This window comes from Mustelus asterias, chromosome 17, assembly GCF_964213995.1.
Source record: "Mustelus asterias chromosome 17, sMusAst1.hap1.1, whole genome shotgun sequence".
Taxonomy (NCBI): domain Eukaryota; kingdom Metazoa; phylum Chordata; class Chondrichthyes; order Carcharhiniformes; family Triakidae; genus Mustelus; species Mustelus asterias.
The window spans coordinates 15125351-15146069 of NC_135817.1; the positions used below are offsets into that span (position 1 = coordinate 15125351).

Sequence of the window (20719 nt, forward strand, 5' to 3'; positions counted from 1 at the left end):
TGACTAGTGGTGTTCCGCAGGGCTCTGTACTGGGACCTCTGCTGTTTGTGATATATATAAATGATTTGGAAGAAGATGTAGCTGGTCTGATTAGTAAGTTTGCGGACAACACAAAGATTGCTGGAGTTGCGGATAGTGATGAACATTGCCAGAGAATACAGCAGGATATATATCTATATAGAAAATTGGATGGAGAAATGGCAGATGGAATTTAATCCAGATAAATGCGAAGTAATGCATTTTGGTAGATCTAATGCAGGGGGGAGCTGTACAATAAATGGCAGAACCATCGGGAGTATAGACACACAGAGGGATCTGGGTGTGCAAGTCCACAGATCCTTAAAGGTAGCAGCACAGGTGGAAAACGTGGTGAAGAAGGCATATGGCATGCTTGGACGGGGCATAGAGTATAAAAGTTGGCATATGATGTTGCAATTATATAGAACGTTGATTAGGCCTCATCTGGAATACTGCGTCCAGTTCTGGTCGCCACACTACCAGAAGGATGTTGAGGCTTTGGAGAGAGTGCAGAAAAGGTTTACCAGGATGTTGCCTGGTATGGAGGGTATTAGCTATGAGGTGAGATTGAGTAAGCTAGGGTTGTTCTCCCTGGAAAGACGGAGCTTGAGGGGCGACCTAATAGAAGTTTATAAAATTATGAAGGGCATAGATAGGGTGAACAGTTGGAAGCTTTTTCCCAGGTCAGAAATGACAAACACAAGGGGTCACAAGTTCAAGGTAAGGGGGGGACAAGGTTCAATACGGATATGTGGGCGACGTATTTTACACAGAGGGTGGTGGGGGCCCAGAATGCACTACCAAGCAAGGTGGTTGAGGCAGACACGCTAGGATCATTTAAGACTTATCTAGATAGCCACATGAACAGGCTGGGAATAGAGGGATACAAGTGGATGGTCTAGTAAGGAACACATGATCAGTGCAGGCTTGGAGGGCCGAAGGGCCTGTTCCTGTGCTGTATTGTTCTTTGTATTCCTGACTGTTAAATAAAGTAGTTTCCAACAGGTGAGTTGCAAGTGGATGAACTCTTACATAGCATGCTCTGTGTGATTGGGAATGTAACAGTGGGACGTCCCGTCATCTTCCAGCAGGAGAAGAGGTAGGCCAGGCTGGTGCGCAGCATCTCCACAATCATCCGGTTGTCCAGGGCCAAATAAAAGTGGTGCTGATCAATAAACTTTTCAAAAAGCACAACAGAAACTGATTAAACATTCACCGTCACACATTTCCAAACCAAAACATTTTTTAATTTTCAAATTTTAATTTGAAATATTAATTGGCCCAGATCATCCTGTCACGGGATAGTCAGTGACTGGATGCATCCTACCCCCTTACCGACTCTACCCTCTACCCCTCACCCAGCCTACACATTCACCCCTTTCTCCCTACCCCTTACCCACCCCACACATTTACCCCTTTACCCTCTACCCTTCACCCACCCTATCCCCACACCCAGCCTTCCCCTACATCCAGCCTACCCCTCTACCATTTACCCCCTCACCCATACTATCCCCTTCCACACCCTAACCTGAAAGTATCTGCATTATTAGCCACTATTTAGGCTGCAGTTATAGATGCTACTGAACAAGTATAGCACAAAGCAGTGTAAATGACCCCCCCTCAATATCAATATGGATGCTTACCTGTGGAGTAAAGGTGAAGGTCTGATTTCTAATCACATATAACTTGGACGTACCAAGGATACCGATATGTCTGTATGGCCGTCCGCTAAGTCTCAGTTTCCTGTTGCATCCTGCAAGAGATGAAACAATTATTCCACATGCTGTTTGACCAGACATGAGGGGAGAAGTCTTCTCTACATTAACTCATCGATGAAAACAAATCAAACCCACCCAAACCTCAAACAAGAGGTCATAGGGCTGGATTTAATAGGTAAAAATAAATAAAATTGGTGGGTTCAAAATCAACTGCCCTGCAATAATTTAACAGCAGGAGCAGCATTAAACGCTTCAAAGTGAGACTTTAAGACTGTGCTGGAGCGAGGTGACTTCTTGCAAGATGTTCCCAGCATATCCACTCATTCTATCTTTTACTCTTGTTCTATGCTTTATATTCTGCACCCTCTACTTTCCTTCATCCCTATGTAGAGGTCATAGAGGCCATAGAGGTTTACAGCATGGAAACAGGCCCTTCGGCCCAACTTGTCCATGCCCGCCCCTTTTTTTTAACTCCTATGCTAGTCCCAATTGCCTGCATTTGGCCCATATCCCTCTTTGCCCATCTTACCCATTTAACTGTCTAAACGCTTTTTAAAAGACAAAATTGTACCCGCCTCTACTACTACCTCTGGCAGCTTGTTCCAGAAACTCACCACCCTCTGTGTGAAACATTTCCCTTCTGGACCCTTTTGTATCTCTCCCCTCTCGCCTTAAACCTATTCCCTCTAATTTTAGACTCCTCTACCTTTGGGAAAAGATACTGACTATCTACCTTGTCTATGCCCCTCATTATTTTATAGACCTCTATAAGATCACCCCTAAGCCTCCTACGCTTCAGAGAAAAAAGTCCCAGTCTATCCAGCCTCTCCTTGTAACTCAAACCATCAAGTCCCCGGTTGCATCCGAGTAAATCTTTTCTGCACTCTTTCTAGTTTAATAATATCCTTTCTGTAGTAGGGTGACCAGAACTGTACACAGTATTCCAAGTGTGGCCTTACTAATGTCTTGTACAACTTCAACAAGATATCCCAACTCCTGTATTCAATGTTCTGACCAATGAAACCAAGCATGCTGAATGCCTTTTTCACCACCCTGTCCCCTTGTGACTACACTTTCAAGGAGCTATGAACCTAGTCCTCTTTGTTCTATAATATATATGACTATGTACAATATATGTAATATATGTGAATTGTCTGTATAGCGTGCAAGAAACAATACTTTTCACTGTATCCCAATACATGTGACAATAATAAATCAAATCAAAAAGACTTCTGCCTTCGACACGGGCTCGCCAATCGATTTGGCCAACAGTTCTGTAGCGCCAGCGGGGAGAGATGGCCACTGCTGGGGTTGCAGGCAGTCCGGACAAAGTGCAGCCTGGAGCCAGGGAGAGGGTGGGGACCCCTGGCGAGGTAATTGAGGGGGTGGGGCCAGCTTTGAGAGGCCGATGGGAGGGTAAAAGGGGGAGAGGGGGTTACTACCTTGGGGCAGTGAAGCCTCCGTGCAGCTAGAGATGCCAGGTTACCCGCAAGGCATGAACCACCTCCCTCAACTAAAATGCTGGCAGGAGCACTGTGCCAATGAGTCACCACTTAAGGGCCTCAGTAGGCCCAGGGTGGGCAGGAAGGAAGACCACCTGCTGGATTTGATTAATTTCAAACCCACTTGCACAGGAGAATAAAATCCTGCCCATACTGACTCCTGAGCTTTATCAATAGGAATAGTCAGCTACGCTGCTCCCCATACTCCACATGGCATAACTATAGGGTTCGTGGTGGAAGATATAGGAAGGATATCAGAGGTAGGTTCTTTACGCAGAGAGTGGTTGGGGTGTGGAATGGACTGCCTGCAGTGATAGTGGAGTCAAGACACTTTAGGAACATTGATAGGCAGAGGGATCTGGGTGTATAGGTACACAGGTCACTGAAAGTGGCAATGCAGGTGGAGAAGGTAGTCAAGAAGGCTTGCCTTCATCGGCCGGGGTATTGAGTTTAAAAATTGGCAAGTCATGTTGCCGCTTTATAGAACCTTAGTTAGGCTGCACTTGGAATATAGTGTTAATTCTGGCCGCCACACTACCAGAAGGATGTGGAGGCTTTGGAGAGGGTACAGAAAAGTTTTACCAGGATGTTGCCTGGTATGGAAGGCATTAGCTGTGAGGAGAGGTTGGAGAAACTTGGTTTGTTCTCACTGGAGCGACGGAGGTTGAGGGGAGACCTGATAGAAGTCTACAAGATTATGAGAGGAATGGACAGAGTGGATGGTCAGAAGCTTTTTCCCAGGGTGGAAGAGTCAATTATTAGGGGTTTAAGGTGCGAGGGGCAAGTTTTAAAAGACATGTATGAGGCAGATCTTTTACACAGAGAGTGGTGGGTGCCTGGAACTTGTTGCTGGGAGAGGTAGTGGAAGCGGGTACGGGAGTGACTTTTAAGGAGCGTCTTGACAAATACATGAATGAGATGGGAATAGAGGGATATGGTCCCCGGAAGCATAGGGGGATTTAGTTAAGTCGGGCAGCATGGTCAGTGCAGGCTTGGAGGGTCGAAGGGCCTGTTCCTGTGCTGTAATTTTCTTTGTTCTTTGTTATTAACTGAGTAAGTCCTGCCCTGGTTCAATCTACTATGAACGGTATGTCTGTATAGCACGCAAGAAGCAATACTTTTCACTGTATACTAATACATGTGACAATAATAAATCAAATCAAAATGCAGATGGGGAGAACATGTCACCCAAGGCCGAAATTGAACCTAGGTCCCTGGTGCTGTGAGACAGCAGTGCTAACCACCGTGCCATCCATGAAACAGGATTATTCATTCTGCACCCAGTGCCAGGCTACTTGTTCTGTTCTCCTGACTCCGGTCGTGATCCAAACATTGTACTCCCATCATGCGTGTCTATGGAAATCCAGCCTACCAAGAGTCAATGCAGACTCAATGAGCCAAATGACCTCCTTCTGCACTGTCGGGATTCTATGATTGTACTTCCATTGTACGCGAGTCTGGAAATCCAGTCCACACAGTCTTTAACTGTGGGCGGCTGTTTAACTAGCGTGCCTAACTCACAAAGATATAACTGCTGTTAATGAAATGGGGTTTATGCAGCACTTACCCAGTTTGGCATAGATGTGGCTTAGAATTCTTCCTGGCTGTACTCTGATAGGAAGAACGTCAGAAACACCATCTACGTGCAAGTTATGCTTTGCTAGGATGTCCTTTATCTTTTCTGTTTCTGCCAGGATTGACACTATCGGATGAGAAAGAAACAGTTAATGACAGGAATGGTAATTCCGTTCTGTTCTCAGTAAAAATGTTTCTGCGACATGGGTACAATCATTGATTTTCAAATAGATTGGAAAGTGGCAGATCGAGGACAAAATCCCAACAGCTTGTCTGATCCTGTTTAAATGAAGCTGCTACCATTCCTGCATCAAAAAGAATATACTCATCAACTTCAGAAGGGTGAAGCACATGAAAACAAAAGAGAATATGCTGGAAAATCTCAGCAGGTCTGACATCATCTGGAAGGAGAGAAAAGAGCTGACATTTCGAGTCCAGGTGACCCTTTGTCAAAGCACATGAAAACACTGACTTAAACAATGCTTTGTTAGAGAAAGCAATACCTGCATTTATATAGTGCCTTTCATGAACACAAACCAGCCAATGCAGCATGTTTGAAGTGTAGTTACTGTTATAAACATAGGAAATGTGGCAGGGGAATGAGCTGCCTAAAGATTTTGGTCATCTGCTTCAATATTATCATATGTCTCCAAGTGCTCAGTTGTGCCTGATGACACTTCTGTGAATCACCTCATGACTGTTTATTGTTAAAGGTGCTACATAAATGCAAACTGTCGTTGCTTGGTTATAAAAAAAAATGACAGGCTATAGAGGGCAGCAAGCTGGCACAATGGTTAGCACTGCTGTCTCACAGCACCAGGGACCCAGGTTCAATTCCAGCCTTGGGTCAGTGTTTGTGTGGAGTTTGTACATTCTCCCCGTGTCTGCGTGGGTTTCCTCTGGATGCTCTGGTTTCCTCCCAAAGTCCAAGGATGTACAGGTTAGGTGGATTGGCCATGGTAAAATGCATGGGGTTTGGGGATAGGTTGGGTGGGCCCGGTAAGATGCTCTTGAAGAGAGTTGGTGCAGACTCGATACAATGTACAGTTTGGTTTTGTGATTCGTATCAGGCAGATCTAGGATGCGGAGGAATTCTGTCCATTTGGTTTCGTGGGTGTTAAGGGGGATAGGCAAGAGAATGGCATTAAGGCCACAATCAGGTCAGCTATGATCTTATTGAATAGATAAGGTGAGGTTGGCAGACTTTAATTAAAAAGTTAGGTCAGTTCTATGGCAAGGACATAAATGCATTAGAAGCAGTTCAGAGAGGGTTCACTAGATTGAGTCTAGGGATGAATAATTTATTAATTAAAAACCAATCAATCTCCTTCTTCAATTTGTTTAGTGTTCCAGAGTCACTACCCTCTAGGGGGTAGAGAATTCCACAGGTTCACCACCCTTTGAGTGAAGTAATTGCTCTTTTCTGTTTTAAATCTGCCCCCCTTAGCCTAAGATGACAGCCTCTCATTCTAGAATGTCCAACAAGGGGGAACATCCGCTCTACATCTACCCTTTAGCATCTCATTTACCTCAATTCTCTCATTCTTCTAAACGCGAGAAAATATTGGCCTAAACTGCTCAATCTCTATTCATAAGACAAGTCCTTCATCCCTAGAATCAATCTAGTGAACCTTCTCTGAACCACCTCTAATACATTTATATCCTTGAAACCATGGCATAGAACTCTCTCCTGCTCTGCTGCATTGCTCAACTCCACTCTTCACTCCACCTCCACTGCTTCTGAAGCCTGGGTCAACATCTTCATAACTTCGTGGACATTCTTCTGGCCAACCCCTTGGACAGCACTCCTTCAGCTTCATCTGGGGAGACAGTGATGCAGTGCTATTATCGCTGGCTAGTAATCTAGAGACTCAGACTCTGGGAAGATGGCTTGAAGTCTTATCAATTTAAATTCAGTTTTCTGTCCCTTTAGGGAAGAAAGTTTACCGATTTTACCTGATCTGACAGGCTAACATGTGACTCCAGACCCACAGCAATGTAGGTTGACTCTTAACTGCCCTCAGTAATGGTGCGGCACAAACCACTTAGTTCGTGGGCAATTAGAGACAGGGAACAAATGCTGGCCTATCCAGTGATGAAAGAATAAAGGACAGTAATAAAGAATCAAGACACAGTGGCATGTTTCCCAATGTGCTCCACTTTCCTCTCTGCATCTCGCTGTGTAGCTCCCTTCATTTCTCCATTGTTCTCTTCCTGTTCAGTACACTGTGTCTTTTGCCCTGATCACAGAATCCCTACAGTACGAAAAGAGACCATTCGGCCAGTCAAGTCTGTACCAACCACAATCCCACCCAAACCCTATTCCCGTAACTCCACACATTTACCCTGCTAATCCCCTGACACTAAGGGTCAATTTAGCTTAGCCAATGCATCTAACCTGCACATCTTTGGACTGTGGGAATAAACTGGAGCACCCCGAGGAAACCCACGCAGACATGGGAAGAAAGTGCAAACTCCACACAGTGACCCGAAACCGGAATTGAACCTGGGTCCCTGGTGTTGTGAGGCAGCAGTGCTAACTAGTGTGCCACTGGAAAGGTTTTCCTTTGGGAAGAGCAGAATGCTAAAGAAATGCAAGTTTTTACTGGTCCCATCGAAACATGCTAACAGTGAGGGAGTCACTGCTGATATGATACCTGGTGTTACTAAAAACATTTTCCTCAAGAGAAAATTTAATACAACTTTAAATTCATTTCCCCACAAAACAGGATGGTTTAAAAGGGACATTAATTTGCTTCCAGTAAGATCACTTTGACCCAGTGTAGGGTTGAAGCTTTATGTTGGAGAATAGAATCCGACAGACCTTGTACCACAACATCGGGCCTGCCAATGGTTGACAGCCTTCGACTTAACGGATCAATTTCCCCGGGGGCGAGAAATCCCTGCAAAACAAACCATGGCCCAAATCAACGGGAAAAATAAAACACAACTGGCTGAAGGTGAATGAACAACATCTGCTGCCCTGTCGTTGAAAAAACGAGCAACCTCAGACACAAGATGCTTTCTGTAGGAAATCACAAATGGGATCTGTTTTAAATGTACTGGAAAACAAGCAATTGTCTTTATCTAAAATAATTTCAACCCCTTGTTAAACCCTTATGGAATATATAACGTTTTCTCAGTGCCAAACATGATCGCTGGAGGTTTCCCACAGTAGGTGACCAGACCTTAATGACACAAGATACCTCTCCACCCATAGCTGAACCCAGTTTCACAAAATGCTGCATTGTTCCACTTAAACAAAGGAAAAATAACTAAGATGCTACAATAGATTTCATCATTGTGCTTTTCAAATCCTAAATATTTCAGTTATACTTTATAAATGAATGACCTACCTCATCCTCTGGTTTCCTGCCACGGTCCAAAGATGTGTAAGTTAGGTCATGGTAAATGCATGGGACTATGGGAATAGGGTGGAGGGGAGGGCCTGGATGGGATGCTCTTTAGGAGACTCAATGGGCCAAATTGCCTCTTTCTACAGTGCAGGGTTTCTATGGTTCTAACATGCTGGAGAAATGGGCAGGATATAGTTAAATTAGTTCAGTGTAATGTAGCTGGGCAAGACAAAATATACTCACACACTACACATAGAGTCATAGTCATAGAGGTTTACAGCATAGAAACAGGCTCTTCGGCCCAACTTGTCCACGCCCCCCTTTTTTTAAAAAACCCCATGCCAGTCCCAATCCTTCCCACACGCGAAGGATTAAAGCCAGGGATGTGCTTCATCTCTGAAGCATCATGACTGATACTGTGAAACTCCAGGCAAAGTGAGAAAAAAGCAGCATTCATTTCTATCACCCAGAGAGTGACTCTAGCCATTTATGATGTTTCGTGAATTCATTTTACAATATTAACCATGGTGCACCATAACACCTCCCAGCAGCAGGTGGAAATTATAGCAGCTTTTAGTTCGTACAACGCGTAAAATAAATAATACGTAAACTGGAAACCTGTTTAATAGGAACATTATTATTTTTTAATTAAAGATGAGATTTGGGTAATTAACAGTACCACCATCAGAAAGGTAACATTTTGCCTGGATTATATATTAATCCAAACTGTGTTAAAATGGATCAAAGCATAATGAATGCTGTACCTGATAGCGTACCCTCACCTTGGCCTTCACCTGATAATGGACTTTCATAATCTGTTGAGGTTGTTTCAGAGGGTGCTACATGATTAGTTAGAAACAAAGTGCTAAACGTTGCCTCAATTAAGCCACGGTTGCTCTGGAGTGTGTGCTTAAGGTCAGGCGCTAGGCAGGAACTACTATCCCAAGGTTATTAGTGTGCTCTAATTGGTGCGTACCTCAGCCAGCAGGGTTCCGAGAATATATAAAGATTGTCCCCACATGTGAGGCAATTTTCCTTTGACAATTCTGTCCACAGTATGTGGGCTTTTATATTCTTCATCCACCTGGAAACAACAAAGTTTATGTTAGATTACAATCTCATTTGATAGGTTCAAGTCCCCATTGAATTTAAATTCAATGAATAAATCTGGAATGTAAAGCTAGTCTCAGCGATGGTGACCATGAAACTATTATTGATTGTTGTAAAAACCCATCTGGTTCACTAAAGTCATTTAGGGAAGGAAATCTGCCATCCTTACCTGGTCTGGCCTAGATGTGACTCCAAACCCACAGGAATATGGTTGGGTCTCAACTGCCCTCTGAAATGGCCGAGCGAGACACTCAATTCAAGGGCAATGGGTAACAAATGCTGACCTTGCCAGCAACGTCCACATCCCATCAAATAATTTTTGAAAAAATGCCCAATGGGAATTCACCAAAATTTAACTCAAATATGTTCCCTATAGCCATCAATGATGCCCAATACAAGTGGTCAATTCTGTCAAATCCTTCACTTCGTAAACTTAGGAATTTATGGAAATTCTACATACTTCACTGGAATCTTTTTGTTATCTGCTGCCTGCTTTTGCAGAGTGTGAATGTTACAAACACGTTACAAACTCTCTGACTTCTCTGCAGGGTAAGAAGTCTCACAACACCAGGTTAAAGTCCAACAGGTTTATTTGCTAGCGAATAAACCTGTTGGACTTTAACCTGGTGTTGTGAGACTTCTTACTGTGTTCACCCTAGTCCAACGCCGGCATCTCCACATCATGACTTCGCTGCAGGGTACAGGGATAGGGTGGAGGGGCGGGCCTGGGCTGGGATGCTCTTTTAGAGAGCGGGTGCAGACTCGATGGGTCGAATGGCCTCTTCTGCGCTGTGGGGATTCTATGATTTAATAATTGACTGGCTAGGTAAGCGCAATGTGGAACCTAATAGTGAGAAAGGAGGGTCCAGCTCCAAGCTCAAATCCACACTGTGCCATCTTCACACAGAGCAGCAGCAGTATCGCAGATTCTCCCTGAATCAGGGGGAATGACAGGAAATTCAGCAAGAATTCGGAGTCCCAGGTAACAACCAGTGACCTCCTACTGGACAGGATGGGGTGGATCGTGCTGAGAGAAAGACTGCCTCTAGCCAAGGCAGTCGTTTGCCAACCATTGTCTCACAGAGTCAGGGAGAAGGAATAAACAGAACCACCTATTCCTGGGAAAAGATTTTAAATTTGGTAAGAGGTCAAAGTGACCTTGGGATCCAGAATCCTCATTTCTTGCAGGAAGATTCTGGGCTTTTGTAGAGGTGTATTATTAACACTCAGTTGAATGAATCATTGGATGGCTCCTGGAATAGTAGGAGGTCATTCAGCCCCTTCAGCCACTCCTGCTAACCCATCTGTAACTTAACTCCATTGCATTAACTCCATTAACGCCTTGGTTCCATTATTCGGTCCAACAAATGCTCATCAATCTCCGTTTTGGAAATTTCAATCAGGTTTCATGGGCCTTGTAAAAAACAGCTTCCTAATTTCACTCCTGAACTTGCAGCTCCTTCCTCTAGATAAACCCGCCAGAGGAAATGTTTTCTCCACTGAACCCCATTGTCATTTTAAAGTTGATTGTTTATACATGGATCACGGTGGCAGAGGGATTTCACAAGTGTCTCTTCCTCTCTCTGCCTTACCTTCCCATTTCATTTCATATTGTCAGTCTTCCCCCCACCACCTCATGGTCTCTCTCTTCCCCCTCTGCCCAATTCACATTGCCAATCTCATGCCACCCTCGCGCCACAGTTATCAACCCCATTAAACCCCATTCCTCACAGTTCAAACTCTCCACCTCTCCTCAACCAGATCATGTTGGCATAAACTGGCACTTCCATTGGGTGTGCCTTGCTCCGAGATTTCATAGACGTTTACAGCACAGGAGGAGGCCATTCAGCTCAGTGTGTCTATGCTGGTTAAAAAAGATCTGACTCCATTAATCCCATTTTCCAGCGCTTGGCCCATAGCTCTGGAGGTTATGGCAGTGCAAGTGAATATCTAAACACTTTATAAATGCTAAGAGAGTTCCAGACACCCACCGCCCTCTGAGTGAAAACATTTCTACCCATACACAAAGTACAATTACAATCAATTTCCCTCTTGGCCATCTACCTCTTACTTTAAATCTGTGCCAATTGGTTATTGACTGCTCTACTAATGGAAAAAGTGCCTTCCTATCCATCCTATCTATGCCCCTCATAAACTTATACGTCTCGATCAGGTCCACTCTCAATCTTCGCTGCTCCAAGGAAAACAGCTCCAGTCCATTCAATCTTTCCTCATAGCTCAGACCCTCCAGCCCAGGGAATATCCTGATAAATCTCCTATGCACCCCCTCCAATTCAATCACATCCTTCCTAGAATGTGATGACCAGAACTGCATACAATACTCCAGTTGTAGCTGAACCAGTGTTTTATACAGTTCTATACCAGAGTGGTAGACTGTGTATGGAACCAAAAGAGATGGGGGAGATACTAAATGGGTTTTTGGATCCGTATTTACTGAGGAAACGGGCCTGGAGTCTACGGAAATAGGGCAAACAGGTAGGGAGGTCATGGAACCTTTACAGATTAAAGGGGAGGAGGTGCTCGCTGTCTGGTCCTTGAGGCAAATCAGAGTGGATAAATCCCCAGGACCAGACAGAGTATTCCCACGGATCTTGAGGGAAGCTAGTGTTGAACTTGCAGGGGCCCTGGCAGACATATTTACAATGTCAGTATTCACGGGGGAGGTGCCGGATTATTGGAGGGTGGCTCATGTTGTTCCGTTGTTTAAAAAAGGCTCCAAAAGAAATCCGGGAAATTATAGGTCAGTAAGTTTGACGTCGGTGGTGGGCAAGTTATTAGAAGGTGCGATAAGGGATAGGATCTACAAATATTTGGATAGACAGGGACTTATTAGGGAGAGTCAACATGGCTTTGTGCGTGGTAGGTCATGTTTGACCAATCTATTAGAGTTTTTCGAGGAGGTTACCAGGAAAGTGGATGAAGGGAAGGCGGTGGATGTTGTCTACCTGGATTTAAGCAAGGCCTTTGACAAGGTCCCTCATGGGAGGTTAGTTAGGAAGGTTCAGTCGCTAGGTATACATGGGGAGGTAGTAAATTGGATTAGACACTGGCTCAATGGAAGAAGCCAGAGAGTGGTTGTGGAGGATTGCTTCTCTGAGTGGAGGCCTGTGACTAGTGGTGTGCCGCAGGGATCGGTGTTGGGTCCATTGTTGTTTGTCATCTATATCAATGATCTGGATGATAATGTGGTAATTGGATCAGCAAGTTTGCTGATGATACAAAGATTGGAGGTGTAGTGGATAGTGAGGAAGGTTTTCAAAGCTTGCAGAGGGATTTGGACCAACTAGAAAAATGGGCTGAAAAATGGCAAATGGAATTTAGCGCAGGCAAGTGTGAGATATTGCACATTGGAAGGACAAACCAAAGAAGAACGTACAGGGTAAATGGTAGGACTCTGAAGAGTGCAGTTGAACAGAGGGATCTGGGAATACAGGTACAGAATTCCCTAAAAGTGACGTCACAGGTGGATAGAGTCGTAAAGAGTGCCTTTGGTACATTGGCCTTTATAAATCGGAGTATCGAGTATAAAAGTTGGAGTGTTATGGTAAGGTTATATAAGGCATTGGTGAGGCCGAATTTGGAGTATTGTGTACAGTTTTGGTCACCTAGTTACAGGAAGGATGTAAATAAGGTTGAAAGAGTGCAGAGAAGGTTCACAAGGATGTTGCCGGGACTTGAGAAGCTGAGTTACAGAGAGAGATTGAATAGGTTGGGACTTTATTCCCTGGAGCGTAGAAGATTGAGGGGAGATTTGATAGAGGTGTATAAGATTTTGATGGGTATAGAGTGAATGCAAGCAGGCTTTTTCCGCTGAGGCTAGGGGAGAAAAAAACCAGAGGGCATGGGTTAAGGGTGAAAGGAGAAAAGTTTAAAGGTAATATTAGGGGGGGCTTCTTCACGCAGAGAGTGGTGGGAGTGTGGAATACTTGGACGGGTTCATGGATGAGAGGGGTGTGGAGGGATATGGTCCAAGTGCAGGTCAGTGGGACTAGGCAAAAAATGGTTCGGCACAGACAAGAAGGGCCAAAAGGCCTGTTTCTGAGCTGTAATTTTCTATGGTTCTATGGTTCTAGCATGACCTCCCTGCTCCTGTATTCTGTGCCTCAGCTAATAAAGGCAAGTATCCCAAATGTGTTCCAAGCCACTTTGTCTACCTGCCCTGCCACCTTCAAGATCTGTGGATATGTATGCCCAGCTCCCTCTGATCTTCAGTACTTTCCAGGATCCTACCATTCATAGTGTAATCCTTTGCCTTGTTAGCCCTCCCCAAGTGCAATACCTCTCCCTTTTCCAGGTTGAATTCCATTTGCTCTGTCCACCTGGCCAGTCCATTGATATTCTCCTGCAGCCTATGGTTATCCCCCTCACTATTTAGTATCCTACCAATTTTCACCCACAAACTTCTTCATCGTACTTTTCTGCTGCTTCCAGTCTGCGATGCGGTGGGACATTACAAACCAGGAAGAACATTTCCACATGAGCTACCACTCTCAAAGGATTCTGTGCCCACGGCACCGCGCAGTAATGGCACACATTGATGCCCTGGGGCAGTGCAGCAGCAGCAGCAGCATACGGCAGTGCTTAATCCTGCTAATGTTTGCCTGGAAATTCTCATCCTCAAACCCCTGGCTCTCCTAAACATAGATGGCTAGTTTGCAGCTGATAACCTTGGCTGAAATTTCCCGCACTGTTTGATATTTCACGGGCAGACATGCCAACTGCAATGGGTGGCAAGGTTCAGCAGATTAGATCAGCTACCCCCACACAAACCACAATTACAATTAAAGGGTCATAAATGATGCAGTGGAAGCCATTTTCAGGTCAGTTAATTAAATTAACACATCCAATATCTGTTGCTTGGAATACATAATTGTCAACTCAAAGGTCATCAGACTCGAGGTTATCAGTTAAAATTCGACTGTAACATTCGGCATCATGTCATTATGGTTGAGAATAATTTGTAATGAAGAGTTTTCAGTGTCTTACCTTTTCCGCAGGAACGGCATATAGTTCTGGGACCAGACGAACACCATTCTGCCCTCTTATGAGAATTTCTTCCAGGGCCTCTCTGTACTCATCAATCTAGAACAATATCCAAAGAACTAGTAAAGAGAGAGAAAGGGCTGGCATTGCTTTTTACAACTTCAGGGCATTCCAAAGCAGAGGTGGGCAACTTGCTGCCCAGCAGAATTCTGAGTGCGACCCATGAGACATTTTGTTGACCGCTGCCCATGTGCAGGATCACCACATTTCACTGATTTCCCTCCATGTAGTTTTTTTCCTACCAGTATGAGTGAAGTGATACACAGTTAAAAGTGAGGGTGAGTGAAGTGAGGCGTGTGTTGATTGTTCACAACAATGGGTGGGATTTACTGCCCAATCCACCGTGTGTTTCACGGCGGAGGGAGGCGGCTCACCATTGGTGGGATCTTTTGGTCCTGCCATTGTCAATGGGGTTTCCCGTTGAATGAGCACCTCACTGCTGGGAAATCTGCGGCGAGGGGGCGGAGGGGGGTGGCGGGGGGGGGGGGGGGGGGGGGGGGGGGATGTGGGAGATGTCTCATCGGCGGGACTGGAAGATCCTGCCAGTGTGAACAACCGGAAAGTTCCGACCATTGACTGAAAGAGCCGGATGCTTCCTCTGCATCCAATCAGGCATCAATATTTTCTTTTGTCTTTACCATTTGAAGTTGACGACGATTCTATGAATATATAAATGATTAAGAACTTTCCATAACTCAGTATGAAACATTTGGCATGTATTAAATGTATTTAATCTTATCCGTGGAGTCATGCTTAGTGAACAAGTCTGATTATGGCCCACTCACTAGCCGAGGTTGCCCACTGCTGTTCCAAAGTGTTTCACTGGCCCTTGTGAGAGATGCTGGAACTTGAGTCAGTTTAAAAATAAGAGGTTAACCATTCAAGAAGGGAGGAGAAATTTTTTCCCTCAGAGGGTTGTGGCTCTTTAGAACTCTCTTCCTCAGAGAATGGTGGAGGCAGGGTCAGTGAAGATTTTTAAGGCAGAGATAGATTTTTGACCAATAAGGGAGTCAAAGGTTATCAAGGATTGGCAGAAGGTGGAATTGAGGTTACAATCAGATCAGCCATGATCTTATTGAACGCAGGAGCAGGCTCGAGGTGCCGAGGGGCTACTCCTGCTCCTAATCTGTATGTTCAGTGAAGTATGTTTTCAGCAGTGCAGTCATGGAAAAAAAACCAGGATATTCTTCCCAAAATGTTTCCTACTTTCTCAAATAATAAATTCTCAGAAATAATATTGATTTTTAAAAAACTGAATTTGGCTTCTACCCAGAGAATAAATATTTGCTTTCTCTGATTAAATGGAAGCAGAATGCTCCTGGAATAATGACTAAATGTATCCTTCATTACTATTTTAGCCGAGGTATTAATCTATTTAAATAAATCCATTTCTGCTGAAACAGTGCCCAGAATGCCTGTAGAATAAAGATGTTAAAGCTATGTCCCACAGCATCCTTTCAGGGCTGATGGCTTAGCACAGTGCTGGAAACCCAGTACAATTCAGGAACACAACTTGCCGATTTACCCTTCCTGCTTGCTGGAGGTTAACAAGACGAGCTCCTTATTCACAAACAATGGAAGATGAAAGTGATCTTTTGGCCTTTTTGATTGAACCTCAACAAACATCTCATCCTGGATGTTTTGCTTCCATTTTTAAAGCCCCCTTTATATCAGGAAGATCTTTCCCCTTTCTATACATTTCCCGGTGCTTATTCTAAATTTCCTCTTCACCTGCGATCCAAACATTGCAGATAGTACTGCGGGCAATGCTGGGCTCGTGCACGCACAATGCACGCGCCGCACTCACAATGCACGCGCCGCACTCACAATGCACGCGCCGCACTCACAATGCACGCGCCGCACTCACAATGCACGCGCCGCACTCACAATGCACGCGCCGCACTCACAATGCACGCGCCGCACTCTCAATGCACGCGCCGCACTCACAATGCACGCGCCGCACTCACAATGCACGCGCCGCACTCACAATGCACGCGCCGCACTCACAATGCACGCGCCGCACTCACAATGCACGCGCCGCACTCACAATGCACGCGCCGCACTCACAATGCACGCGCCGCACTCACAATGCACGCGCCGCACTCACAATGCACGCGCCGCACTCACAATGCACGCGCCGCACTCACAATGCACGCGCCGCACTCACAATACACGCGCCGCACTCACAATACACGCGCCGCACTCACAATACACGCGCCGCACTCAGAATACACGCGCCGCACTCAGAATACACGCGCCGCACTCACAATACACGCACCGCACTCACAATACACGCACCGCACTCACAATACACGCACCGCACTCACAATACACGCACCGCACTCACAATACACGCACCGCACTCACAATACACGCACCGCACTCACAATACACGCACCGCACTCACAATACACGCACCGCACTCACAATACACGCACCGCACTCACAATACACGCACCGCACTCACAATACACGCACCGCACTCACAATACACGCACCGCACTCACAATACACGCACCGCACTCACAATACACGCACCGCACTCACAATACACGCACCGCACTCACAATACACGCACCGCACTCACAATACACGCACCGCACTCACAATACACGCACCGCACTCACAATACACGCACCGCACTCACAATACACGCACCGCACTCACAATACACGCACCGCACTCACAATACACGCACCGCACTCACAATACACGCACCGCACTCACAATACACGCACCGCACTCACAATACACGCACCGCACTCACAATACACGCACCGCACTCACAATACACGCACCGCACTCACAATACACGCACCGCACTCACAATACACGCACCGCACTCACAATACACGCACCGCACTCACAATACACGCACCGCACTCACAATACACGCACCGCACTCACAATACACGCACCGCACTCACAATACACGCACCGCACTCACAATACACGCACCGCACTCACAATACACGCACCGCACTCACAATACACGCACCGCACTCACAATACACGCACCGCACTCACAATACACGCACCGCACTCACAATACACGCACCGCACTCACAATACACGCACCGCACTCACAATACACGCACCGCACTCACAATACACGCACCGCACTCACAATACACGCACCGCACTCACAATACACGCACCGCACTCACAATACACGCACCGCACTCACAATACACGCACCGCACTCACAATACACGCACCGCACTCACAATACACGCACCGCACTCACAATACACGCACCGCACTCACAATACACGCACCGCACTCACAATACACGCACCGCACTCACAATACACGCACCGCACTCACAATACACGCACCGCACTCACAATACACGCACCGCACTCACAATACACGCACCGCACTCACAATACACGCACCGCACTCACAATACACGCACCGCACTCACAATACACGCACCGCACTCACAATACACGCACCGCACTCACAATACACGCACCGCACTCACAATACACGCACCGCACTCACAATACACGCACCGCACTCACAATACACGCACCGCACTCACAATACATGCACCGCACTCACAATACACGCACCGCACTCACAATACACGCACCGCACTCACAAGACACGCACCGCACTCACAATACACGCACCGCACTGACACCAGGACACGCACTGGACTGGCACCAAAACACGCACTGCACTCACAATACTACACGCACTGCACTGACACCAATACACGCACTGCACTGAAAACAATACAGGCAATACACTGACACCAATACACGCACTGCTCTGACACCAAAACACGCGCGGCACTGACACCAATACACGCGCGGCACTGACACCAATACACGCGCGGCACGGACACCAATACACGCACTGCACTGACACCAATACACGCACTGAACTGCCAACAATACACGCACTGCACTGCCAATAATACACGCACTGCACTGACAACAATACACGCACTGCACTGACAACAACACAGGCACTGCACTGACAACAACACAGGCACTACACTGACAACAATACACGCACTACACTGACAACAATACACGCACTGCACTGACAACAATACACGCACTGCACTGACAACAACACAGGCACTACACTGACAACAATACACGCACTACACTGACAACAATACACGCACTGCACTGACAACAGCACACGCACTGCACTGACAACAACACACACGCTGCACTGACACCAATACACACACTGCACTGAAACCAATACACACACTGCACTGACAACAATACACACACTGCACTGACAACAATACACGCACTACACTTACAACAATACACGCACTGCACTGACAACAGCACACGCACTGCACTGACAACAACACACACGCTGCACTGACACCAATACACACACTGCACTGAAACCAATACACACACTGCACTGACAACAATACACACACTGCACTGACAACAATACACACGCTGCACTGACACCAATACACACACTGCACTGAAACCAATACACACACTGCACTGACAACAATTCACGCACTGCACTGACAACAATACACGCACTGCACTGACAACAACACACACACTGCACTGACAACACAGGCACTGCACTGACAACAATTCACGCACTGCACTGACAACAATTCACGCACTGCACTGACAACAATACACGCACTGCACTGACAACACAGGCACTGCACTGACAACAATACAGGCACTGCACTGACAACAATACAGGCACTGCACTGACAACAATACAGGCACTGCACTGACAACAATACAGGCACTGTACTGCCAACAATACATGCACTGCACTGACAACAACACATTAAGTGCCCTGACAACAATAAACGCACTAAACTGACAACAGCACACGCACTGCACTGACACCAATACACGCACTGCACTGGCACCAATACACGCACTGCGCTGACAACAATAGACGCACTGCACTGACAACAATACACGCACTGCACTGGCACCAATACACGCACTGCGCTGACAACAATGCACGCACTACACTGACAACAATACACGCAACACAATGACAAGAATACACGCATGGCACTGACAACAATTCTCGCACTGCACTGACAACAATTCACGCACTGCACTGACAATAACACACATGCTGCACTGACACCAATACACGCACTGCACTGACACCAATACACACACTGCACTGACACCAATACCCGCACTGCACTGACACCAATACACACACTGCACTGACAACAATTCACACACTGCACTGACAACAATACAGGCACTGCACATACAACAATTCATACACTGCACTGACACCAATACACACACTGCACTGACACCAATACACACACTGCACTGACACCAATTCACACACTGCACTGACACCAATACACGCACTGCACTGACAACAATTCACACACTGCACTGACACCAATACACACACTGCACTGACAACAATTCACACACTGCACTGACAACAATACACACACTGCACTGACAACAATACACACACTGCACAGACAACAATACACACACTGCACAGACAACAATACACACACTGCACTGACAACAATACACACACTGCACTGACAACAATACAGGCACTGCACTGACAACAATACAGGCACTGCACTGACAACAATACAGGCACTGCACTGACAACAATACAGGCACTGTACTGCCAACAATACATGCACTGCACTGACAACAATACACGCACTGCACTGACAACAACACAGGCACTACACTGACAACAATACACGCACTACACTGACAACAATTCACGCACTGCACTGACAACAGCACACGCACTGCACTGACAACAGCACACACGCTGCACTGACACCAATACACACACTGCACTGAAACCAATACACACACTGCACTGACAACAATTCACGCACTGCACTGACAACAATACACGCACTGCACTAACAACAACACACGCACTGCACTGACAACAATACAGGCACTGCACTGACAACAATACAGGCACTGCACTGACAACAATAAACGCACTAAACTGACAACAGCACACGCACTGCACTGACACCAATACACGCACTGCACTGGCACCAATACACGCACTGCGCTGACAACAATAGACGCACTGCACTGACAACAACACACATGCTGCACTGACAACAATTCTCACACTGCACTGACACCAATACACGCACTGCACTGACACCAATACCCGCACTGCACTGACACCAATACACACACTGCACTGACACCAATACACGCACTGCACTGACACCATTACCCGCACTGCACTGACACCAATACACACACTGCACTGACAACAATTCACACACTGCACTGACAACAATACAGGCACTGCACTGAAAACAACACACATGCTGCACTGACACCAATACACACACTGCACTGACAACAATACACGCACTGCACTG

At 46.2% G+C, this 20719-nt stretch overlaps 1 protein-coding gene across 1 annotated transcript in view; it reads right to left on the reverse strand.

Moving 5' to 3' along the window:
- LOC144506132 (phosphorylase b kinase regulatory subunit alpha, liver isoform-like) overlaps positions 1-20719 on the reverse strand; it is a 1103981-nt gene that overhangs the window by 75747 nt on the left and 1007515 nt on the right. The window contains exons 12-17 of the mRNA XM_078231960.1: positions 14287-14382; positions 9146-9253; positions 7638-7716; positions 4806-4940; positions 1662-1771; positions 1051-1195 (exon numbers count right to left, since the gene is read on the reverse strand). Of these exons, the coding sequence (XP_078088086.1) occupies positions 1051-1195; positions 1662-1771; positions 4806-4940; positions 7638-7716; positions 9146-9253; positions 14287-14382 (673 nt within the window). The remainder of the gene's footprint in view (positions 1-1050; positions 1196-1661; positions 1772-4805; positions 4941-7637; positions 7717-9145; positions 9254-14286; positions 14383-20719) is intronic.